The sequence below is a fragment of the Aythya marila genome (genome assembly GCF_965140915.1).
Source record: "Aythya marila genome assembly, chromosome: 4".
Taxonomy (NCBI): Eukaryota; Metazoa; Chordata; class Aves; order Anseriformes; family Anatidae; genus Aythya; species Aythya marila.
In genome coordinates this window covers 11882380-11907234 of record NC_139045.1, presented here as the reverse complement: position 1 = coordinate 11907234, position 24855 = coordinate 11882380, and the positions used below count along the sequence as shown (strand labels likewise).

The 24855-nt window shown below is 52.4% G+C and overlaps 1 protein-coding gene across 2 annotated transcripts; it reads right to left on the bottom strand.

Annotated features, from left to right (window-relative positions):
- Positions 1 to 16103: 16103 nt before the first annotated feature.
- PPP1R3B (protein phosphatase 1 regulatory subunit 3B) lies at positions 16104 to 21756 on the bottom strand. 2 transcript variants are annotated; one of them, XM_082760227.1, is made up of 2 exons: positions 21700 to 21756; positions 16104 to 19368 (listed from the first exon to the last, which is right to left on the bottom strand). In XM_082760227.1, exons 1-2 carry the CDS (start codon positions 21711 to 21713, stop codon positions 18477 to 18479), a joined length of 906 nt encoding a protein of 301 aa, XP_082616353.1. In that variant the 5' UTR covers positions 21714 to 21756; the 3' UTR covers positions 16104 to 18476. The 2 variants fall into 2 exon arrangements, with proteins under 2 accessions (XP_082616353.1, XP_082616354.1); XM_082760228.1 differs by lacking the exon at positions 21700 to 21756 and adding an exon at positions 20906 to 20918.
- Between the last annotated feature and the right edge of the window lie 3099 nt (positions 21757 to 24855).

The following is a 24855-nucleotide window of genomic DNA, read 5'->3' as shown; positions in this document are numbered from 1 at the left end:
ATCTTTTCCTTGTGTTGTCACCGAACACAAGGCTTTAAGGCTGTCTATATTTCTGAGCGCTTCTGAGAGCCTTTCTTCTTCTTGGGAGGGCCTTCCAGTTCCTGGTGAGTTGCTCCTGTTCTGGGTTCTGCTTTACATGGCTTGTCTCGAGCCACGTAGCTGACTCGAAGATGATCTGTACTTTGCTTGTCCTCCCAGCAACACAGAAGAGGTCTTTAGGTAGACAAAAGACAGCGAGACCACTTTGCTTAACTTGGCAAGAGTTGAGAGTGGCGAGCACCGGTTCTGCCAGTGACAAGTCACTGGCCTAATACCTTGGGCACACCATCATCTGCATGCGTAGCTGATTCCACAGGGTCTCATGCTGTGACAGAATCCAAGGAAAAGAGATGAGTTGTGTGATTTAGTGCCTTTCAGTGGGCCAAAGCAGGGCTACAACAGCCTCACCATATCCCATATTGGTATGCTTGAATATGGTGTTGCTGCCTGGTGTTCACCTCCGGTCACTGTGGGGCTGTGGCAGCAGGTCACATCATCTCCGACTTGGCACTGGGAGCTGAAGAACCTGTTTCCTCCTCCACCTCTGTCCTGGAAATGAGCTCAGAACTGCTGGGGTGGACTGCCTGGCCAGGTGGCATGGAGCAATATGAATGCCCTTGATCTCTCTACCTCCAGCCTGGCTTGTCCACTCTCAGGGGCCATCAGTGATAAGGAAGCTCTCATCATCAGTGGTCCTGCACCAGCAGGTGGACTGTGAAGTCCAGAGAGGAGGACTCCCTCTGTTGGCATGCTTAGCTTCAATTTCTTTGTTGGAGAAGTTGCAACGGGTGTTTTCTGCTGCAGCAGACTGAACGCCTACCGCACCAGCTTCCTCCTTCCTGCAGGTGTCTGACCTTCATAGGAGCTCCCTTTCACTGAGTTGGCTCTGGCTGATGGATAGACTGCCGATGACTTGTTCATCTGTCTTGATCTGGTCATACAGTATCAGAGGCCAAGAAACTGCTCAGACCTGATGTCCCTGTGCTTCCGGAGGGAGAAGGGAAAGACAGCTCTGTGCAAGTGGCCGTCCTGCATACTTCTATTTTCTGTTGGTTGGTTGTGTAATTATAAATGCACCAGAGCCACTGCTTCTGCAGAAGCAGACGCTGTAATTTTTCTCATGAATTTTGCAAGTGCTGGCTCCGTTCCCATGTTTGCATACTTCTCTCTCTCCTGAAATGCACATAAGCCAAACACGCAAAGACCCAATCAAACACTGCCGGCTTTTGCTCTTTTGCATGGCGAAGATATTTTTGAAAGGAAATGTAGTATGTGCATAAAAAAAAAAAAAAAAAAAAAAAAAAAAAAAAATGTTAGGACTTCAGCTAACTTGTTACTAGTATATTTAATGACTTTGGGGGGGGGGGGCTGAATAATTAACAAGCGTTCATCTCCTCTGGCAGGCACCCGCTAAGGAAGTGAATCCTTTGAATTGCAGAGGGTTCCTTTTGCAGCCATTTTGACCTCTCCTGAGGTCACTGGCTTTCTGCACTCGTTTTACAGTCTTCGGGTATACACAACTCGTGGCAACACTGTTTTGGGTAGCAACTGTTCCTATGGTTTTCCCTAGGCTGAACTCAGAAACATCCTATTTTTAAACATTATTTTGAAATGTAGGGAGCAGGGGGAGTGGAACCACAGGAGGTTTAATTCCCTATATGGAAGATGGTGAGGTTCTGGCTCTGGACCTGGTCCGTCAGATGACTTCACGGGAAAACTGCATGTCTGGAAACCTTGCCAACAGGCTTAAAACCTGGTGATCATACCAAAATGTCCACTGTGGCCTTTATATATTGTGCGTGCTTCTGCTTCACAGCATTCCTCTGCAGTCACGGTCAGACCCATCAGTGTGGGCTAGACTAGGTGCTGTTTTCTCCATCCTGCATACACCTCACTGAAAGAACAAGTGCAGAGAAGCGGTGCTGGGCCTTAGAGCTTTGTGGGACTGATCTTTCCGTCGCATACCTGCTCCTCAGTAGCCTTGGGCAGGTACCCAAATTTCCCTCTTCTCTGTCACTGGCTTCTCTATTGTTCTGCTGGCATTCAGCCACTGAAGCCATTCACACAAAAGGCTGCACTGCCTGTTTCCCTTTCCAGACCCCTTGATCTGCTAACTACGTTCTTTCATCCCCAAATCCTTCGAGATCCTCTGGGATAGCTCAAAGGGGTTGCCAACCTCAGAGGGTTGCCAGTTTGCCAGCTCCTTTCGGTGTTGGGCTTTTGCTGTCTGTAGGAGCATTGGCTCCTTTGCACCAAGGTCCAGCTGCATGTATCTGTTTGTGCCTTCAGAGGCTGCTTTCTCAACCTCATGACCTTGCTTAAGAGAGATGCCATTTCTTCCTCACCTCGTGGGATGCCATTTCTTCCTCACCTTGTGGGAGACATCGCTTTCCCTGCCTTTCTAGGTTTCCCTGGTACCACCTCCACTCCTTGGCCTGCTTCCTCTCTCAGCATGGCCTTCGTACTTCATTGTTACATGGGGACATGAAATTAAAAGGTTTTCATTTTCTCCCTAAATAAGCAGTCCCAGGCTCTGTAAAAGCTGGCAGTCGGACAAGATGGTGGTGCTACCTAGTAGGCCGTGCATTACAGCTTGGGTTAGCGGCCTGCCTCACCTCTGGGGCCAGGAGGCCTCCCTCTGCTGTCCTCTCTCCATCTCCTCCAGGGAGAAACCAAGGAGATGTGGGATTCACACCAATGGGGAGGACAGATATCCTGCACGTTCTCGACTGACCCTGTCGGAAAGGTTAACAGCAGAGGAAAAGCTCTTGCAACAACTGGAAAAAATATGACTGCTCGAAACAGAGAAAATGTTTTGAGCCAACACACGGCAATAACCCTGTCCCAAGTTAGCAATGGGCAGCAGGCTCGGACCCCAGCCGAGAGCCTTTCCAGACAGCATGGCTCAAACCTACTGGGATTTTAAGGTCTCCGTGGCCTGCGTCCAACTCTGAAGTCCAGCTCTGCCAATGCTGTGAGTCAAGGAAGCCCGTGACTCCAGTGCAGTAGAGCTGTTGTTTTCTGTACCAAGCCTTCTTTTTTCGTTAAAAGCCTCCTTGAAGAGCACGCATAAAGCCTAAATCAAGTGTCTGGGTTTCAGCAGGGTGAAAAATATAGCTGTGCCTTCTACTGGCAGCATTCCCTGCAGGCACTCAGACCTCCTTCAAGGTAAATTCAAACACTGTGTCGGGAGCGATTTGCTTGTGCCAAGAAAACTACAGAGTCTGCATTTGTTCCTTACCTCAAAACAGTATGGAAAGTAAAAGTGAAAGTGAATCGAGGTCCAGACATCTGGAGAAAGAGCTGCATTACAAAATTTTGCTGCAGTGACTGGCCATTTGTGATGGTAACGCTCTCAGAAACACGGTTTGATTTTTGAGTGGTCTCATGTGGAGCCAGGAGCTGGACTCAATGATTTTTGTGTGTCCCTTCCAACTCAGGATATTGTATGATTCTGTGATCTTAGATGGTGTTATTAACCTATCCTGGAAGAAACTTGGACAGAGCTTTATAGCTGTCTTTAGGGGCGTTTCCCGTGGGCCTTCTGATTGGTGTTGCCTACGCTTTAGTAAATTATTTCCACAGGAACGAGGTATGGCTTGGCTGAACGACAAGGTTATTTTGCACTTTTATGGCTGATCTGGCTGGGAGCTGCTGGCCGGCTTCTGGTCAGGGCGTAGCACGCATTTGTCTCCTCCTTTCCTCAGGGGAATATGTGGGGCAGGGCTGCTTGCTGTGTGGGTGAGAAATGCACATCCTGCCTCAATCTGAGGTTCCTCTCCCATTTTTGGCAGGGCAGTAAGCTCTCACCAGTTACTTGCTTTCCTCTAATGTGGAGCCCTGTGGTGGAGCAGGATGACCATGGTGGTCCAGGGGGATCCTGCTGTTAGGTCCTCAGATCCGTGAGGGCATGTGATACAAATGGAGAAGGCCCCAAACTATGGTTTCCTTCAGGCTGGGAAGTCTCGGTCTCCCACCATCCCCATTAAGTGTTGCTGGGACATCATCACCTGCATTTCTGGCCTTTGGGCTCTCCATCCTTCTCCAGATCCTCCAGCTGGCTGCTTTCCTGGTGGTTGTGTACTGGAAGTAGCAGGAGGGGCAAGCAAAGCCCCTGGAAAGGAAGAGGATTGGGTTTATCTACCTTTCCCTGTCAGCCTTCTCTCCCGGGCTGCCCTTCCTGACACTCTGTGTGGCTTCCAGGCCCTCCCAGATCACTGGCCTGTCTCCTCCCATCTCCTTTCGATACAGGGAGATGTGTTTAGCTGGGCCCTTGGGTGTCTGCCCTGTGTGGAGCATCTCGTCTCAGCAGTGAGCATTTGGGGTGACGTTTGGTGGTCTCACGCCCATCCCTGCTTTCACTCTGATGAGGGGATTTGGTTCGCACGTGCAGCTGGGGCTCTCGCAGCTCTCTGCCCCCTGGTCTGAGAGCCTGGTGCTCATGGGGAGGGAGCTTCTCTGGGAACTGGCCTGGTAGACGGTTCCCATGCCCGCAGTTTGGCTTTCCCAGGGGGCTACCCCATGGGGAGTGAGAGGCTGGCCTCAAGAGCTATTCTCGTTGAGGTTGGTGTCCAGGAGGCACAGCAGGCTCTGTAGGCTGATGGATTTGGTCTTGAAAGCAGCCTGGCCACTGCTCTCGTTTAACTGTGTCAGGCTCTGCTCTTCTGCACTCCCAACACCTCCTCGAGGAGGCGAAACTCGAGCAGCGTCTTCCTCCCATTCCTGCTCATAAAGAAACCTGGGAAGGATTTTTTTGGGGTAAATGCTATGGAATAATTTTATTTCCTAGTAAAACAGAGAAATACAGAGATCTGCTTCCGTTGCTGTAAACTAGAAGCCAGCTGTGGTTTATAGAAAATGCTGCTGAGTAGGAACACGGCATTGTCTCTGCGTGGTGCTGGCAGGAGAGGGAGACGCTCAGACTCCGTGGAGGAATGGTTTGTGCTCAGTGTGGTATCACTGGAGGTCAGCGAGGTGGTAGCAGAGCGGATCCCTCAGAAAGATGACCTGTGGGCTGTATGCCACAGGGCTGTACATAAATAAGGGCTGTATAAAGGGGCGTTTTGGACAGCACATCTCAGTGGCAAGCAGAGACCCCATTGTAGCTCAAGCAATAACTTTCCATGATTTTTAGCCTGGCATGAAATAACAACCCAAATTGCCTTGCAAAAAAAAGCCTAGGAGGGTGGCCAGAAAACAAAGCAAGGAAAATTCTCGAGGTGCTACAAATAAATGCAGTATATTCAGGGGAAAAATATCTGCGTTGGCAGTCCCGAGGATGGAGGGACTTCCATGGCACCGAGCAGCTGCAGGGGCTGGGCAGGCACATTCCCAGCATAATGTATGTGATCACCAGGGATAGGATTCACATGTCCCAGCGGCAAGCACAGCTTGCTGTCTGATGGATTTACAGCCTGCTTTGGCTGGACACGGAGCCTCTGTATGCTCCTGTAGCACCCTCAGCACCGCCGCACGAGAGCTGCCAATGGGTTGTTTTGGGTAGCAATGGCCCAGAGAGAGCTAGAGGCTATTTTAGGCTGTTTCTAGGTATGGCAGCTCAGCTGAGGGAGGACTAAGGGTGATGCCTGCCTATTGTGGCATCCTTCACAGTGGTGGGGATGGGCACAGTGCAGAGTGAATGTCGTCGGTAAATGGGAGGAGCACTCCTGGGGTGTTTCCCAAGAACATCACCAAGCACCACGAGATTCAGCGTAGAGGTTGAGTAGCTGCAGGTCCCCACTCAGGCACATACCAGAGGCTGGCCTCACCGACAGGCCCTGTGACACGTCCTCGGTGTGGCCTGCAGGTTACGTCTCGCCTGTTATTAATAGCCCCGTCTTGATGGCTCTCCACGATACTCTTGCAAACAATTTTTTTTTTCTTTTGTTTCCTTCTTCTTTGAGCCAATTGTCAGGCAAGAAGCCAGGCCCTTGCGCAGCGTAGCCGTCACGTTTCTCACGTCACAGCACGGCTTGCTGCTCAGCCTGCACCACCAGCAGGAGCACCTGGCTGCCCAGGTACCACGTGGACGTGAGAAATCGCAGGAGAAATTTGGGGCATGGATCAGCCCCTGAGAGAAGCGAGGGTGGTGTGATGGGTTCCTCTACCAGCAGTGGGTTTCCAGAGGGAAAGTGAGGCACTCTAGGGTGATGGGGCCCTTGAAATGTCTTGTCTTTCTCAGCCCCACAAATTAGTCTCCACCTTAGTGTCCTCTCAGCATTCAATTTCTTTTCCAGCATGTGCATTTTCAGTGCCAAACCGTATCAAAAAAAAAAAAAACAAAAAACAAACAACACAGCAAATGCACACCCTTTCTGCCTCCCTTTCAGTTCATCCCTTTCCAAAAGACAGGGAGCAGTGGCCTTCACTCCCATGTCCATCTTTTCATGGAAGGGTGGTAATCCACGTGCTAAGCGTGTTGGCTTGAAAGTGTAAATAATGCTCAGGTGGGGGCTGGGGGGAAATTATAGAATCTAGGTCAGACAAAGGCAACTGAACTTGCCCTTGAAAGCAGGCGATTATTTCCAGGCTCCCCGTGATAAGGCGCTGGGTGGAACGCTGTTAATAATTCACAGCGTGGGCATTTAATAGTGGGGTCAGGTTACCTTGGAAAGTCAGGTGCTGCTGCCTTTCTGTCCCTGCGCTGGTGGACTTTGACTCCAGCGCAAACCGTGCGGCGCCTCGGCAGGTGCTGCGGCCCAGAAAGGGTTGTGGCTGGATCTTCTTTCTGCCGGGTGGGTTTGCTGAAATCCCGTGGTTGTTTTGGGAGAGAGGGAGCCTGTCTTGACTAGATGGAAATGTTACCGTCCTGCAGCTTAGGCACTTCTGCCGGCATTGCCATGCCTGGTTTATTACAAGGTGCTGTGGACAACACGTAAGACCTTCGAGGGAGTTGGGTACCAAAAGGTGTCTGTGGGTTAAAAATCAGCTGCATATTAAAAGTCAGTCGGGAGACCAGACTCATGCTGCTTAGTTTAGAGAAGGTCTTCCTGCTGTACGTGCAGGTGGAGATCTGGATCTCCAATCTTTGTCTGCTAATCAGCGCGAGCTGGGTCAGGACCTGTGCTGGGCTCTGAGGCTCAAGCTCATCCTTTCTTTTTCACCTCTTGCTTGTACACCCAAACTTCCCAGCTACAGCCAGGCCGTGTGCTGCCAATGATACCCTGTTTGCTGCATCTCCAGGTGCTGTGGTTCGCGTGAGCACACCTGATAGGTAATTAGAAAATCACCCAGAATAAAGCACCTGCTCCCTCTGCTAGACTGGTTGATATCCTTTTATGATAAGATCACCCGTATGGTGGACCAAGGGAAACCAGCTGATGTGATTTTTTTGGACTTCAGCAAGGCTTTTGACACGGTTTCCCATAGGATCCTACTGGACAAAATGTCCACCATACAGCTAAATAAAAACATCATACGATCCTCATCGCAGTCTACAACTTCCTCGTAAGGGGTTGTCAAGAGGCAGGAGACCTTTTCTCCATTAACACTAGTGACAGGACCCGCGGGAACGGGGTTAAGCTGAGGCAGGGGAAATTTAGGCTGGACGTCAGGAGGGGGTTCTTCACAGAGAGGGTGGTTGCACACTGGAACAGGCTCCCCAGGGAAGTGGTCACTGCACCGAGCCTGTCTGAATTTAAGAAGAGATTGGACTGTGAACTTAGGCACATGGTCTGAACTTTTGGGTAGACCCGTGCGGTGTCGAGAGTCAAGAGTTGGACTTGATGATCCTTAAGGGTCCCTTCCAACTCAGGATATTCTATGATTCTATGATTCTATGGTTCTCCTTGCGTCCTGAGGAGTGACAACCAGCAAAGCCATGTGAGAGCCACCGAGCTCCGAAGATCTGGCTTGGATCTCACACAGGGAACAAATATCATGTGTAAGCACGTGTCATTTCACAAAGTTATTTCTCAGCACAGAGCTTTAACTTTATACTGCTTTAACTTTCAACCAGCAGAAGAGCAATCTAGGGGTAGGGAAGGGGAAGGGAAGCAAAGGGGAGGCTATGGAATAAAAGTGAAATTGCTTCTCGAAATTCACGTTGCTTTGAAGGACAAACAGCAGGATAATATACGTGCTGACAGTGCAGAAAGCAGCGTGATTAACTTATATTGTGTGAGGCTAGGGTTTGTATCGCTGCCTGAAGTTATTGGAAAGAGGCAGGCACTCAGGAAATCTGCTTCAGGTAACACATCAGCGTGAGATCAGTGTTTCTGATGAAAACGGAAGGAGTCAAAAAATAGTTCTTCCTCAAAATGTTTTGTCTTCAGTGACCTCACGGAGAGCCCCTCTCAAAAAATATGCTTTAACTTCAGTCGGTTTGGGCTTGTGTTCCAAACCAGGTGACAAGCACACTTCCTCGGATACCCTCCTTTAGCGCAGGGGAGGCCAAAAGCAGCGAGGCCCCCGGCTCCACCTTGCCACGAGCAGTGCCGATACGTGAGCACCTGGCTTTTGTGCTGCGGGTCTTTCCCTTGGCTCTTCCTCTCCTGTTTTCACGGAGATGATGCTGAGTTTGTTTTCCAGCAGAGCGAAGGAGGAGTAATAATTTCCATGTAGGCCACCGTGCCAAGAGGACGTGCTTCGCGCCGGCTTGCTGCGCTCATCTCTTCTGGGACGGCTCCAGGCTGGCTGAGCAGAATATGCTAAGAAAGCGATTCCAAGAAAATCACAGTCATCGTCAGAGGAAGGTGCCCACGAAACTACATCCTGGCATCTTATCTGGAGCAAGGAGGCTCACGTGGCAGGCTGGCAATGCAGTGCTAAGAAGAGAACTGCAGCCTGGCCAAGCCCGCAGCCCAGGGGACCCGGGGCAGCCAAACAATGCAGCTTTTTCTCGCTCCGTGGTGTGGGTCTTGTGGCACCAAGCTGGGGAGAGCTCTGCAAGCCACAATGGAGAAAATAACAGGAACTGCCCCAAGTCTGCTGAATAGGGAAATGCCATCCCAATCATTCAGAAAAGAATTTAAAAAGAAAAAGAAAAAAAAAAGAATGAGATGAGAAATTGGAAGTGCTCTCAAAGCAGCACAGTGCCAAAGGAAGGCAGCCCAGAAAGGTCCCAGAGATCTAATTATAGTCTGCAATCAATGCTGCTCTTATCCGTGCTGCTAATGAACATACATGAGGCAAGCAGTTTTGCAGCTCCAGGGTTTCTTGCAGTCGAAATAACAGCTCGGTAATAACTAGCCGTCTTGCTTGATTAGGGCTCGCTCTGCCTTCTCCCAGCTTCCCAGCCTTTGGTGCATGCCCTCGGGAGAAGTGGGAGCTGTAGCCAGGGCTGTTCAGGATGGGGTAAGCAGCCAAAGCTCCAGCACAAAAGCATTAATGGCACACAGAGAGACAGGCAACGAGGGACAGGCCTCCCAAGGGCTGGAAAATGCAAGCTGTCGGGATGGGAAAGGACCCAGACTTCCCAGAAACTGCACCGTGGGAGAAGATCTTCCCTCATGGAATAAAAAAGCGATGCTCACCCTGCTTTTTCGGGGAATGAAGCACAGAGAACAGGGGCTGGCACCTCTCTGCTCTCAGATCAGCTCTAAAATGGATAGCAGAGTGTCTTCAGTTAAGGGCTACGTGGTAATTCCAGGTGGCTGCTTCTTCCGACCCTGAGAAAATAGAGCCTGACTTGTGGCTCGGGCCCAGTCAGCACCTGCCAAGTGGAAGCAGATGCTGCTGCCACGCAGGAGCTGTCTTCGCAGGCAGCTGGGGCAGGCCAGAGGCAGTTCTCCAGCATCTGCTCTTTCCAGCATTCTCCTTGTTCCGAAGAAGAGAGCTTGGGGAGTCCCTCGGGCCAGAGAAGGAGCTGCTGTGCTGGGAATCTGCGCTTCAGCTGCCTCCAGCTTCGTGAAGCACATGCCTTTCAAAGGGCATTCTAGAAACATATGGCCTCAATTTTTGCCTGGTTGGTGACATTTCTTCCCTGCATTGCCCGGAGGAAGCTGTTTGGGTGATTATTCATCCCCACAACTCAATAACCGCGCCAGTCTGGAGCGGTCTGCTTCCCCGGGGCTGCAGTTACAGCTTGATCTGCTCGGCCACAAAGTGATCGCTGCCTCCAATCGGTGGGAATGCTTGGTGCTGGGTGTCTCCCCGGGCTTCAGGTTGAGCAGTCTCCTTTTTTGTGGGGTCTGCACTGCGTGTGGGAACCCTGCTTGGTCACTGTTCAACCGTTCCCCTTGCTGGGTCATCCGTACCTTGGAAAATCCAGCTGCTGATGGAGGTTTGGATGGCTTTGAAGCTCCCAGTTGTTCTCGGTGCCCAGCTGGTGCAAGATACAATAAATTACATCTCCTTTTTTTTCCTTTTTTTTTTTTTTTTCCCTCTAAGGCCATATCCCAACTTCTTCCTTCTTCATATCGTTAAGGAAACAATGGCGATCCACTTGAGGAATTTGCAAAGGGAGACACAGCCAAGCAGGAACACAAGCAGAAGAGCTGAAAAACAACCCCAGACAAGCCAGCTTATGACCTCCGGTGCATTTCAGAAGAAAAGAGCCTTTCTTTGGTTTGGCTGCAGCTGGAGTTGGGTGGTGCCTCATTTGGAGTAAGTTATACAGGACTGGGTTACACGTCTCTCTGCTTGCAGCCTCTCCTGCAAGGGTATTCTCTCGGGCAGGCAGACTGAGCATCAGAAATGCAAATCCCCTCAAGGTGGGGATGCTTTTTCCAGACTGGTGCAGCTCTCGTTTTGTTAGGGAGCTGAGCTGAGGCCTTCTTTCTCCTTGCTTTTCCTACCCGTGACGGGGGAAGCTGCCTGCCGAGGGTCAGTCAGGGCTGACCTGCAGCGTGGCTGTGCATCTGCGGTGTCTGGGCAGCCAAGCGGTGTTTTCATGCCGAGTGATCCGTGCTGCGTTTGGACAGAGGGAACCTGAGAGCCCACGGTGGCTCAGCTTGGCGCAGGGTGCAGGCTGGCTGCCACTCTCTCATCCCGAGGCAGGGATTTCTCAAGCTGACAAAGTGCAGCTGCCGTTTTTATGGACTTAACCCTCTGAGCATGCAGGGGAGCGAGTGCTCACACAGCATTTTGGACGCCCAGCTGGGTAACACAGCACGAGGGTCTTGCCCCAGCCCCTTCAGTGTGAGACCACTCCCTCCACCTCACAGGAGGATGGCCCGTGCAAGTTCCTGGTCTCCTCACAGCATTAATTAAGACAATTAAGTATTGTCTTAGCCACAGTAATCCGACAGCATCACTGTGGCTAAGATGAGGCCCTCAGAGACCTCTTTCTTTGCTAACATCTCGCTCTGTCTTCAGAGGGCTGCTTCTCTGCTTCCCTCCCTAGTTTCCTCTAAGCAGAGATGCCACTCAGAAGACAACTTGCTTGAACAAAAGCTGTGTTTCCTTTCAGTAATACCAGAACTAAAAAAGGGAAAAAACAATTCAAATGCTCACTCATCCTGGTATCAACCCCCACCAAGCGCCTCCCTGCTGTCTTTGTGGCTCCCTGTTTACCAGCGCTGGGCTGCTACAGCAGGAGGTTTAGGAGCACCGAAGGATTTGCGTGCAGAGCCATTCGTTGTCTAAGAAATCTTGTTGACTTAAAAGTTAGTACATGCTGCTAAATTGCCTGCACGGCCATAAAGCATTCAAGTGAGAATTGTTCTGGTCTCTGGAGCGAAGTTCTCCTGCAGAAGCTGCCTCGGAGGAGCGGAGGGTTCAACAGATTTATTTATTCTCAGCTTGCCTCCTGGTGGGAGCTAACTGCCTGGAGATGGCTTCATGGAGAAAGCAGTGCTGGGCTGTGGCCGCCCTCAGCCCAGGAGGGACACCCATTTCAACCCGTTTCAACCTCCTCCAACTCCAACCTCAGCGACCGAGTGTGCTGTTGAGCAAGGGATGGAAGGTGCCACGCGTTGTCCTTGTCACCACATCACCCAGAGCTGCGCTGGTGGTACCTGCAACACCACCAGGGAGACGTTCAGCTGAGTTCGTGGAGGGAGAAGCACTCTGACAGCCTCCCAGAGGCCAATTGATCACAGCAAGTAGAGAAACGCAGACCCAACACCTGCCACGGTGTTGGCAATTGTCATCAAACCCTGTGTGGGGCTGGAGAGGGCTGTTGTATTTCTTGTGGTACAAAAAGGGCTGTCTCCATAGCGCTGGAGTGTCGCTGCACAAACACTGAGGAATAAAACTCCTGCTGGTAGTGCTCCTGCTTTGCTCTGCCAGGGACCATAAAGATGGCAAGCGCAGCAGATGAGGAGCTCCCTGCTGCCAGTCACTGGGTGCTAGGAAGGAAACCGGGGCCCAAGGGGATTGCTGTGAACATTGTGCTCACCAGCAAGGGGGTGTCGGGGTGTTGGTTGCTGCAAGGCAGCTGTCTTCATCCTGCTTCGGCCCTGTGGGCTCTGCTTTGCTCAGGTTGACCCTGATGGGTATCTTTGGAGGGTGAGCTGTCTTCAGCAGGACAGCAGGGTTTTCTGCCAATTATATGGGGAACAGGGCTCTGATCTCTGCTGCGGGATGCCTTGGGAAATGGTAAGGACCTTGCTGTATGGTCTGTCTTGGAGCAGACTGTGGGCTCTGAAATATTTTTGCTCTGTGGCCACTTGCCTTGTCCTTTCACATCCAGGTGTCCTGAATCTGGTGGGAGGCTGGAATAAACAGGTGCTTTGACAAGACTGCAGTGTTGCCCAGAGTCCCCTTGATTTGAGAGGACTCTGTATTTTTCCCAGGGGAGCCGTGCAGGCCAGGGACAGGACACAGAGATTTGGTGGCATCTCCATTGTTGGGGTCATCAGCATCCACATGGCTGAGGCTTTCAGCAACCTGAACTATCTGCGAGCAGGAGACACCCCGAGATCTCTTCACGTCAGAATTCATTAAACATAAAGGCTTCACCATGGTCTCAAAAAGACCCCCACACCAGAAATAGCAGGGAGCTATGAAAACATTTATAGAAGATACCCTGAATATTTCACCATCTTCTTATGCTTTTTTGAGCATATTCCTCACGGGCCTTTTCTCCTCTGTACTTTTCTTTGTAGGTAGAAGACTACACGGCAGCAGCAGAGCAAGGAGGAGATGTGTGACTAATGCATCAGAGGAGGGCTTGTCTGCATCCCTGTTCCAGGAGCCCAAGCATTTAACTGCTCCTTGGTGAGTGCTCGGACTTAACTGTACCAGAGGAACGTGCCAGCTGCAATTCTTTCCCAACAAAGGCGCTCTATTCCTTTTTTTAAATGTCATGTAAATGTCAATAACAAGTCTATAAACACAGCTAACTGTCTGGCACGCCACCCCTCCAGAGGGGAGGACAGAGACGGGCTGGGCAGCCTCCCAGTGAGGCAGAACCTTGCTGGCCGGAGCACTCGGTCTGAAGCTCTATCAAAAAGCAACGTGGGCATAAATAGGTTTTACTGCATTAGAGCCGGCCAAATGTCCCAGTCAGAGCATGTCTGTGGAAACAAGGGGGTAGTTTGGGTGATCTACAGCCCAGCCCTGAGCTGCTGTCATGCTGGGAAAGCTCTGTGCTGCTCCCAGGGTGCGGGGTGCTCCCGGGAGCTGGGGCCTTAACGTGACCTCCCTCACTGCTCACAATTGCCCTTCCCGAGTCCAGACCACATTGGGGCTTGGGGAAGACACTGTAAAACCAACATTATCCCTTGTACTTGGTGTGGGATGCTTGTTCTGGAAAGAACATGACAGTGAGGGGGAACAGAGGGGAGCAGCACTGATGCCTGGTGCGCAGTCAGCAACACAGCCTCAGCTTCTGGTTAACTGGGTCCGCAGGCTAAGCTGAAACCTGAACTCAAGGACCTTCTTCAGCACACAAAGCCTCAAAAGGAGCTTTTTCAGCCTGTCACCAGCCCTGAGCAGCAAATGCAGTCATGCCCTTTGCTCGGACCTACTTTTGACAATCTTCTCAAACAGTTTTGACCACATTTTGCCAGGATGTGGTGCAGGGATCCCACGTCTTGCTGCTGTCACTACCTGTAGACGCTGCAATCTGACCTGCTGTAAATGGGGCTGCCCTGGGGGCAGTGGTTCAGCAGAGCTGTTCCCCTGTAGGACAGCATCCCTGGGCCAGGGGGAGAGCATGCTTGGCAAAGGGAGCTGGTTACGGACCTCTCTTTTATAGGCTGGCCCCCGGGGAGCAGATTCAGGCGACCTGGCCTTCCCAAGGCCACTACCAGCCAGGAGCAATGTGACTCAATTATCTCTGTTCAGAGGTGACACAGAAAACCCTAAGGATGCAGGGGTTTGAGAGCCTCCGAGGACAGGCTGTGTGTGTGAGAGACGGGGCCCAGAAGCACTCTAAGAAATCTGCCTATGCTTTATGGATATGTTTTAACAGCAAGTACACAATCACACCTGCCACCAAGGGCCTTATAAACTCAGCAGTCCCCGTGTCTGTGTTTGCTAGCAAACACCACCTGGACAAGCTTTTTTTGGCCTTTCTAACACCCCCTCACCTCCCCCAGCTGTCAGCAGGGTTAGCTCGGACTTCCTTATCTCTGCAGCAGAAACTGTCACATGGGGGTTTCAGCCACAAAACGCACAGGAAGCGTCTGACTGTGGTCACCTCACTCCAAAGCTCGGGTTCACATTCAAACATGAAAGCAGCACTGACCTGAATCACCTGCGGACACAGTGGGGCAGGGCAAAAATATATTTAAGAGCTTTTTTCCCCCCTGAAACCAGGAAAAAAATGGATGGTCTTTTGAAAGGGAAACCCACGCTGTGCGCTTGATTAATAGGACAGTGCTAGTAAAAGAATATTTAAAACTTGAAGCACTTTTGATGATGCTTTTGATGGCAAGATAGGCAACACGACCAGCAGGAAGCAGTGTGCAATATCAGGGTGATGTCAATGTCAGGCAGATAGCTGAGCCATCGCCTTACACCCAGCTTCCTGGGTGCATGCAGGTTTCTTATTCCCCTGCAGCAGAGTGGCTTTAAAGATTGATCAAACATCCTGCGCCTCACCTTGTCAGCATTTTTTTTTGTGATGCAAAGACTGGGGGAGGAACCTGAGAAACCAAACGCTTTCCTTCACCCAGCTGCTGTAGAGGGCAAGGCACCCAGGAAAGACAGCTCTTCTTGTGAGAGCAGAGGGCTCCAAAATAGCCACAGACTGCTTCTGTGTAGAGCAAGGGCTAAGCTCACTGCAAGACTTTGTGGCAGGACAGGAAATACCGTCTGCCAGCCCACACAAAGGCTGTGCTGTGCTTTATTCCCTCCCCCCTGCTCTCTTTCTTACCTCATAGATAAACAGCAGAGGCCACCCAGAGCTCCGGATTTGATTGCTGAAAATTCAACACTTGAGGAAGTCACCAAGACCTGGCCAAAGACAGGTGAAACCTGGCCCTGTCTGGCATTACAGTACTTGTTCCCTTCCTGCAGAGGGGAAATTTCCTGCCAGTGCAGGATAACTGTGCATTACGGTGACAACAGGCAGAGCTAGTTCGGAGTTGAAGGGCCTCCATCCCTTCTGATCTTGGTCTAAGAGCAGAGCCTCCCAGCACGACACACACCCTAGCATCCCTCAGACACCAGCAGCCAGGCAGAGAAATCCCAGATCAGGACAGGTGGAGGGGGGAGGACTGAGCTTCGGCAGAGGCTGACCCGAAATAAATGCAGAAAAACCTGAAAAGGCTGTTCCTGCTACTGCAAGCAGGGTAAAGAGCAGTTCAGGAACACCCTGGTTAGTGGAGAAACTCCACGGCGTATCTAAGATCAGTCATCTAAGATGAGAGGGAACCTCGAAACAGCCTCGGATCTGTTACTGTTAGCCTGAGCTGATCAATTTGGGAGTGCAGTTTCCCTTCCAGAAGGAGCGTCACGTCACCGTGCTGCCAGGCCTCCTCCAGCCACTGCCCCTGCAAAAAGTTTGGCTCCTTTCCTCAGCTGCAGAGCGTTCTCTGGAAGCGTTTGTGTTGGCAGGAAGGCTGCGTGAATGACCCAGCTCCTTCCTGCTGCAGGCGGCCGAGTCCATTGCGGACGTGTGCTCCTCCCTGCCAGCGCTGCTTGCAGGAAGCTGCCCTCGTGTCCAAACCCCCTCCCTAGCCCCACGGGTATTGAAATGAGACAGCAGGGCACGCAGCTCACATGGTTTCAACCTTTATTTTAAACAATCGGATAAAAACAGAACCGCGTTTTTTTTTTTAAAAGACTCATTACATCGCAATTATAAAGTGCATTTCTCCCCTTGAATGTTGTGTACAAAAATATCTTTTAAAAACAAAAACATGCACAAAACCCCACAAGGCACTTCCAGGCATAGGGTGAGGAGAGCAGCCCCTTACCTCTATGTTCACATTGGCAATGGAAAAAAAGGGAAGAGGGGGAAGGCCACAAGTAGTAACTTTGAACTCCTATTGGTCAAATAGTCAGTTCCCAGCCTAGCTTCTGCTTACGGGATTGCTCTTCTAGCTTATCCTCCATTCTGTTCCCCAAGCACACCGCTTCCACAGCCTGCGAGCACACAGGCCCCCAAGGAGACAGCACCATGCGCAGCACCCAGACATACATGCCTTGTTCCAGCCCACAAACTGCCCTCGGGAGGCACGCAAGCATGCCAGGAGAGCAGGACTTCTCTACGGTGTCTTACAGCATTAACATCGCACACTAAATCAAAAAAAAAAAATTAATACATCAGTGTCGCTCAGATTTTAAAAACAGGTTCGAACCAAGCTAGGCAACAGTCCCTCTGAGAGACACAGGCGAGAAGAGCTGACTCAGGAAGCTAGCTGAAGAGAGGAACCAGACCTGGCGAGCTCCGGGCTAGCAAGCAGATTTACCACCTGGAGTGAGCGATCAGAGCGATAACAGGCACTGATGTCAGGTTGGGAAGGCAGCAGTTGGAAGCCAGCTATTCTTCCTGCAAGCCCTTTTGTTCCTTCCAGCATCCGACAGCGATCACTGCATCCCTTCTGGGTTTGGGTAAAACAGCTGAAGGAATTCATGCAGTAGTCTCCTCAACTAAAAGCCAGGTTTGAAGAGCTAACAAGGAGTCTAGCCCCACTCTCCAGCCATCCGGAGGCTACTACAGACACCCCAAAGTCTTATAAAGCTTATGCACTAAGGTTCCCTTGACCTCTACGTCTACTAACTATTCAGCACCCTCCCTTTGAGATGAGGGATTAGGGTTTTTCCGCCCAACTAGTAACGCAAGCAGCTGTGTGAGGCTGTTAGCACCCCACAAACCCTCATCTCCCTATGGTGAGCGCAGCACAAAGCTTGGGCGCTCACGGGTTGAAGTGGCAGCAGCCACCACAGCAGGTTCGTGTCCTTCCTTGCGGGTGAGCCCCACCATCCCGTTAGCTACCAAGTAGTCCATGGCACGGAGTAACAAACCACTGGATCATAAAAAAAAAAAAAAGGCAACATCACTTCCAAAACTTGTTTATCTCAAACCCTTGCTGAGACCACGCGTGCCACCGTGCTCTCAGCCAAGGCACTTCCACCACAGTAGGCACATTTCAGTCTTTTTTTCTTAACGGGACGTGGCAGAGTAGCTGTGCTCTGTGTTCAGCTCCCACAGCACCTGAGCACAGCCCCCGGGCCCCAGCAAAACTCTGCCACACAGTTCACAGAAGGAAGTACTCGCATTCGCGGGGCCCAGCAAGGCCAGGAGCTGGCTTCAGACGTCCATCGAGGGGAAAAAGGCATCATTGGTCACTTGTGGTTGAAAGATGGGAAGGTTTTAAGGAAGGCAGTCAAAACTGTCAACCCGCTGCTGTGTTGAAGTGCCGCACAGCTACAGCCAATCTCTATTTTTGGTAACATCCAGCATATGATGAAAGCTTTTCAAGATCAGCTGATAAAACTGGTGACTAAGCATATCAGATTCTCTCCCACAGGCACATATGTCTCCTAATACAGCAGGCTGCAAGCTACACCTCTTACCATCAGTTGTATTTTCGCTTCCAAAAATACCCTTCTTGCCTTGAGCAGGAAGGACCTCGCACGAGGAAGTGCATGAGAAGATGACTGCTCCCCACAAGCTGACCACTTCCTAATTCCCTGACAGGCACAGGCCAGCTTTGCAAGGAGAACCCTGCAGCTGAAGTACAGCACGCTTTAAAAAAAATACTAGAACATATTATGGAAAAAAAAAAAAATTAGCAAGCAACACGAGCCAGCCATCACTACGTAGCTTAGGCACACAATACAAGCACTGTAGTGTTTCCCTGGAGAGTAGCAGCTTTACAGAAGAGGAAGGAGTAGCAGCACTGAACAGACAGGCAAGCAACATCTCCTGTTCCTTTGAGCATCTGGAGAGCCAGTTAGCTGACTTCGGGCAGGGCAGGCAGCCCATTACACCGGGGGTGTCCCTGATTATAAGCCAGCCGCCAGCAGAGCGCTGCGCTTTTGCTGGGAGGCTGCTGCAGAGCTCCACGGAGCCTCGCTTCTTCCACCTTCCAGCTCACATTCAGATGGGCTCCCAGGCCTGCAGACACGCCAGCAACAGTCAGGACTTGGGCTTTAGGTCAATAGTAAGGCCCCAGCTTCTCGTAGCCCGAATAGCTCGGCCACTCAGGGAACAGCCCGTAGGAACAGCGAGGGCTCCCAAACTGGTCAAAGGCGCTGCCAAAGTCAGGGCCACGCGGGGGGCAAATGGCTTCCTGGGCAGACTTCAGTTCCGACCGTATGATGCGGTAGTTCGTGCCTCTGTTGCTGTCCCAGTACACTTTGCCATTGCACTCAAAGGAGATGGCAAACTCGACTCTTTCATGGGATTGAATTCCCTCGGGCAAGCTGATGTCAAAGGAAAATGTGTCCCGATCTGACCCTCCGTATGTATCCTTGACGTACTGGCACGGGTAGTCTACAAAGTTTTTCCAGGTGTCGAATGTCATCCTGATCCTCACGCTCTTTTCAAAAGCCAGGTTCTTCACTTTCACTGTGCCCACCACAGACCGCTCCTTCAACATGCAGTTTTCGAGGCACACGCAGTCCGTCTGGAGACGGTTTCTGAAGTCCAGGTAGTCCGCAGAGGGCTGGACAAAATCCAGGACAAAGCTGTCCCTCTCCACCGTCGTCAGACCCACGATGTTGTCGATCAGCTCGGTGATGTTGAAAGGAATATCCAGGGGGTCATCGAACTCCGAGAACACCTTCACCATCGTCAGGGCAAAGCCTCTACTGTCTGCAAACGACACCTTCTTCTTCACTTTGTTGTGTGGGAAGGAGTCTGCTGCCTCTTCGGGTCCTGTCAGCAGTGCCTTGCTGTTCAGCTGGATGCACGGCCGCAATGGCTTGTTTGGCTTTGGGGCAATTTTGCAGGCACACCTCTCTCTTCGCAGGGGTGAAGAGCACAGGTACAGCTGCATCGCTACGTCCACAGCCATCGCTTGCTTGTGAGGAAAGTAGTCTAATACTCTGGAGGATGAGAAGAAGGGTCAGCTTATGTTAGAGAAGCATTTTGATGAGTTGTCAGACAGTTGCTACACCACTTTTCCCCATCCATCCCAAAGACTTAGTTTCTATCATCCCCACAAGTCCCTCAAGCTTTGTAAGAGCTGGGTATCTGCGCAGCATAATTTACAGGCACTTTAGGAAGTGTCCTGCAGCAGAACTGTCTGGACTTTAGTCTTTTGTACCCTTGAAGAACAAGTTCACCTCCAATTGCTAGAGCTACCACGTGAAGACACAGACAGACACTGCCCTACTAGGCTTGCAATAGCAGGCTCTAGAACATTTTTGACCCAAAGCAAAATCCATGTCTCAGTCCTGCTTATGTCCACAAAACCCAGAGATTATCAAATTCCAGTGCCACATAAAGCAGTATTCCTGCTGCCCTCTCCTCCCTTCCCCCAAAACTCTCCCCATTGCATCTGACAACTTTGTAGGGGCAGGATCTCATGTGGTCACAGGCTGCTGTACGCAGCTCACCTTGGGTTTTATAGGACCCCAGATGTCACACGTGTTAAGAGGCTGAAAAGCACCCATTGGATTGAGGTGCATACTTTGTTCATCACCACCTCCAAGAATTGCTCTAACTACTCCATAAGAAGTGCCCACATGGTATTGCAAGGATGGCAAGAGCTGGATAAAGCAGAAGGGTGCAGACTTAGCTGACATTGCACCTATAGAGGAGGCAGCTTCCTTCCCTCTACAGAATTTTAAACCAGATGCCAGCTCAGACAGGCCAGGAGGTTTTCCTTTCATACCTTAAGCCTCCACAGCACTTGTGCTGAGCCCCAAGGAAACATCGGTATAACCACAGGGCTCAGCCACAACCAGCTTACCTACTCGAGGCTGAAGCAACCTTTGGAAACAAGTCCTTGGCCCCCAGCGGGGCAGACTGTGTGCCCTTCCACCACGCTATCTCCTCCTCTAGCATCCAGACTGTTCCCCCAGGGGTGCAGCACAGCTCACCCGTGCCTTAAAGTCAGAATATTCCCTTAGTGTACCTTCCCCATTTGGCTGGGGACCATCCTCCAGAGCTACTTTCACTGTGCAGACTGCGCCAGCAGCAGGAGCAGCGGCCGCTGGCCGCATGCTACACCAGAGCTCGTGCTGCCAAAACCAAGCACAGCCAGCTCGAGTACTCGGTAGCTGTCCCTGGGCCAAGAAAAAGCAGCAGAGCCACTCTGCAGTTTGGTGCTTTAACTCCCCACCCTGTAACACCAACAGAGCGGCTCTGAGCCGTCCTTCACAGCATCCATGCAGCAAGTGCTCTGAGCAAGCCGATGCCCACGTGCGGGGCTGGCTTCCCAACACACCCACCAGCTATCCCCTTCTGCGTGTCCTCCTCCAGCCTCCTCTGAAGCTCAGGGGCAGCTGGATAGGACAGGCAGCCGATCCACCTGCCTGCCAGCACCATCCCGCTCGGCTCTGCCGAGTTTCTCACACGCACTTTATGTAGGTCACTTCCTCCTTCAAAATCAGGCAGCTCCCAATGCTTCCCTCTCACCTGCATTACTTAGCTGTGTCCTTTCAGTCAAGGAAATTCCCACAGCTGCTGAAAACTCGGGTAAAATCACAAGCATCATAAGCATCAGCAACTCCCTAACGCTCATAATGCGGAGGCAAGGAATACCCAGCCCGATTTGCATTACCTGGAGCTTTTTTCCAAGCTTAGGGACTGAAGTACAAGCCCTCTACCTACCTGCTGTTGGGTTGAGCTACCTATATTTACAAGCAGCCACTTCCAGCCTGTTTCATGCCCCAGACACCTTCCTGCCCTTCACTTGGAGCCCGCTGCTCCCCAGCTCACATTCACAACCCCTTGCTTTCAGGAGCAGCCTGGAGCTTACGCATTGAAGCTGGCAGCATGCAAACAGCTTGGGCAAAGCGGGCAAGCAGGGAGCAAGCAGCGAGGGGCAGGCAGCAGGGACTGACCCCCTTCCCCTCCAAAAATAAAAAGAAGGGGCAGGCTGAATCAGACCAAACCCTCTACCTCTGGAGGTGCCCTCCCAGCTCTGCCCTCCCCAGAAGATGCCCCTGCTCCCTCTGAACCCTTCACTTTCAGGAAGGGGAAGCAGGTGAGAGCAAGAGGGGTTATTCACACTTACATTTAACCCAGCCTGGCTGTCGGAACAACCCGAGCCGCCCCCAGCACACAGCCCAGCTCCCGCAAGCATCCCCCTGCGCGCCACCCTCCCCGCTCCCCCAACCCCAACCCCATCCCCATCCCAATCCCAACCGGGGGCTGCTCCCCGTGCCAAGCTACACGGAGCCGAGATCCCCCCCTAGCCGTGCCCGTACCTGGCACCGTGCATGGGGCCGCTCCCCGCCGCCACCGCCGCTCCCCCCGGGCCGCCCCCAGCCCCGGCCCCGCTGCCTTAAGACGGCGGCGCCGCCCGGCCCCTGCCCGGCCCCCGCCCGGCCCCTCCCCGGCCCGCGCCGCGGCCAATGGCAGCGGGGCCGCGGCCATGGCGCTGTGGGGCCCGGCCCCAGGCAGCCCTCAGCGGGCACCCACACAGGGCTGGAGGTGCTGCTGGCACCGAGAAGGGTCCAGCGGGTGGTCTGCTGGCCTGAGGGGCACCTGCTGGCTTTGCTCTGCCCTGATCCCCCTCACAAAGTTGGGGGCAAACAGCATTTCCCCCTCTCCACCCCCTATATCTGTCCTCTCCATGAACAGCTCTGAGCAATGTCGCTGTCTCTTGCCTCCTTTCCAGCCCATGAAAGTAGGATCGAAGTGTCGACATTTGGTTTGAATTAACTCATGGGAGCGCACACAGCTATTGTTACACCCAGGGACTGCCTGCCGCAAGCCGCCGCTTAATAAACTTATTACTCTGCAAGGAAAAAAGGGGGTTTTGTTGAGGGGGGGAAAGCATTGCTTTAGCCTCGCGGGTTTCTGCTTTTAGATAGAGGCAGTGGTAAGTTTTAAAGGAGCTGGGAGATGTATCCGTGTCCGTGGCAGGACTCTTGGAGGTGTGGATCAATATTTACAGTGCTACTTTGAGAGGGGTTGGCAGCAGGGATGAATCACAGAATCACAGAATTTTCTAGGTTGGAAGAGACCTCAAGATCATCGAGTCCAACCTCTGACCTAACGCTAGCAGTCCCCACTAAACCATATCCCTAAGCTCTACATCTAAACGTCTTTTGAAGACCTCCAGGGATGGTGACTCCACCACTTCCCTGGGCAGCCCATCCCAATGCCTCACAACCCTTTCAGTGAAGAAGTTCTTCCTAACATCCAACCTAAAACTCCCCTGGCGCAACTTAAGCCCATTCCCCCTCGTCCTGTCACCAGGCACGTGGGAGAACAGGCCAACCCCCACCTCGCTACAGCAAAGAGAGGCACCATGCCCAGATTTGCCCAGCAGCAATGGACAGAGACCCAAAAGGGCCCGTGGGTCTTCTCCACTGCTGCCTCAGGCAGAGTCAGCACAACCCGGCTCAGCATTGCTGATCATGGGATATTGAAAAGGGATTTTCCAGACAGATCCTGGTGGAAGTGTAATGGATGAGCCCAAAATCTGGGAAGCCCCCAGCCTGACTTGTGCGTATTGCTGTGCCCTGCTGTGAGCTGCCTATGCAAGCTGCTGGCTGCTTAGCACTGCAGAGGCGCTGGGAGAGGTGGTGGTCAGTGTTGGAGCTGTGCAGGCTTCGGAGGTATGCATGCGAGGTGACTGGGGTGTGTTTCTGGCCTGCGATAAAAGCTGTGTTTGCCTTGAGCAGGACACAGTGTTTCACAACTGCTGCCTGCAGTTTGCCTCCAAAGTAAAGGTAGGTGGAAGTCAGGGCAGGGCGTTGTGGCGGGCTGTGGACACAGGCTCTTATCTTTTGGGAGCAGAGATAAGGGCTATATTTAGCTCTGTGCTGAGCCCTTGCACAGTGGTCTTAATGATTTCCCCACAGCTTTCCACCCCTCCCGCCTCGTTGGGGGATGAGGAAGAGCAATCGTCTCCTTCCCTGTCAGCTCCATGGCGCAGGGAAGAGGCTTTGCAGATGTTTCTCCCTGAGGGTGACCAGGCCTAGGGAAGTCCCATCCTTGGTGGACATCTCTGGAAGGAGAGTCCCTGTCTCCTACCAGCTCCAACCTAGGGTTTGTTCACAGCGCAGGACCCCTGGGACAGGACCTTGTGGCTCCTGCACCCCTTGAATGTGGCTCTGCAGGCTGGTGGGAGGGAAGGACAAGCTGCTCACTCCCTCTTGCAGGGCAGCCCTCCTTCCCAGGGGCTCCTCCATGCCACGGCCACCATGGTGACATGAAATCATGATGCAGAAGACAGACTGGCTGTGGGGAAGTGTAAGGCTCTTGTTGAAGAGGCTGCGTGCCCTCTGGGGAGCGGGAAGATGCCCCCCTGTGTTGTGTCCAAGCAGTCCCTCAGGAGCCACCTCTACCAGTAGGTACCTGGGGACACATCGTGGTCCTGCCACCTCCTTGGGCTCCTCGCTGGAGGTAGGAGCAGTCGGAGTGTTGTCTCCTGGCCAGGAGCTCAGCCCCCAGCAGCCAGCCCCGGGGAGGGGAAGGGGAGCAGGGCTGGGGGCGTTGTGCAACGTGTCCACACCACAGCGGGCTGCGGGGCCAAGGCTCAAGGGCGAGTGTTGTAAACCCATGGGGCGGCTGACGTAACAGCGCTGCCTGGGGCCGCTGCCACGGGACACCCTGTCTGTGGCCTCCTGCCCCTTCCCAAACCAGCAGCCCCCTCCTGCTGCCTCAATTCCTCCCCACCCTCCCGGCTGTGGCCTCCCATTGCCCTACTGGGAGGCCCCAGCCCTTCCACACCCGATTTTGTCCCCAGCCTAATGAAAGCGACTGGCGGGGCATTTCAGGAAGGTCTCCGTCCCTGCCCCCTGGGGGTCCTTGGGCTGCTCCTTGTGCCCTCCACAGCCTGCAGACAATGCCTGTGGTGGCACAGTGGATGCTGTTGCAATATTGGTACTTGCCAACAATTTCCAAATCACAAGTGCCAAGAAAGTGCTGCTGCCTTTGAGCCAGGCCCCAGTGCTTGCACCAGGCAGAGGGTTCTTTTTTTTTTTTTTTTTTTTTTTTTTGTTTAAGTTTGCCTGCCTGTGGCAAGGCCGAGGGGAGCTCTGAAGTAATTTTAACCAGGTGTTGCCTCATGTCAAAATACCGAGGGAGAAACTAATTTTGGAGTAATTTTTTGTCATCGAAGGCATGTGATTAGGGAGGAAATCCTGGCTGAAGCAGAAGAGGCTATTTTGGGCAACACCGGGGTGCTGCAGGAGAGCCGCCAGGGCAGCGCGGTGCCCCAGGAGCAGCAGCAGCCGGCCGCGTGGTTTGTGCTCCTCCAGAAAGCGTGTACCCATGGCCGAGCTGTGTGTCCGTCTGTCTGTCAGCCCTCCCTCGCCCCTTCTGGGTGTACAGACTGGTTAGAGCCACCCCCGGCAGGAGGGCAGGAAGTCTGCAGATCCCTTTTAGGTTTTGTGAGAACCAAAAGTGGT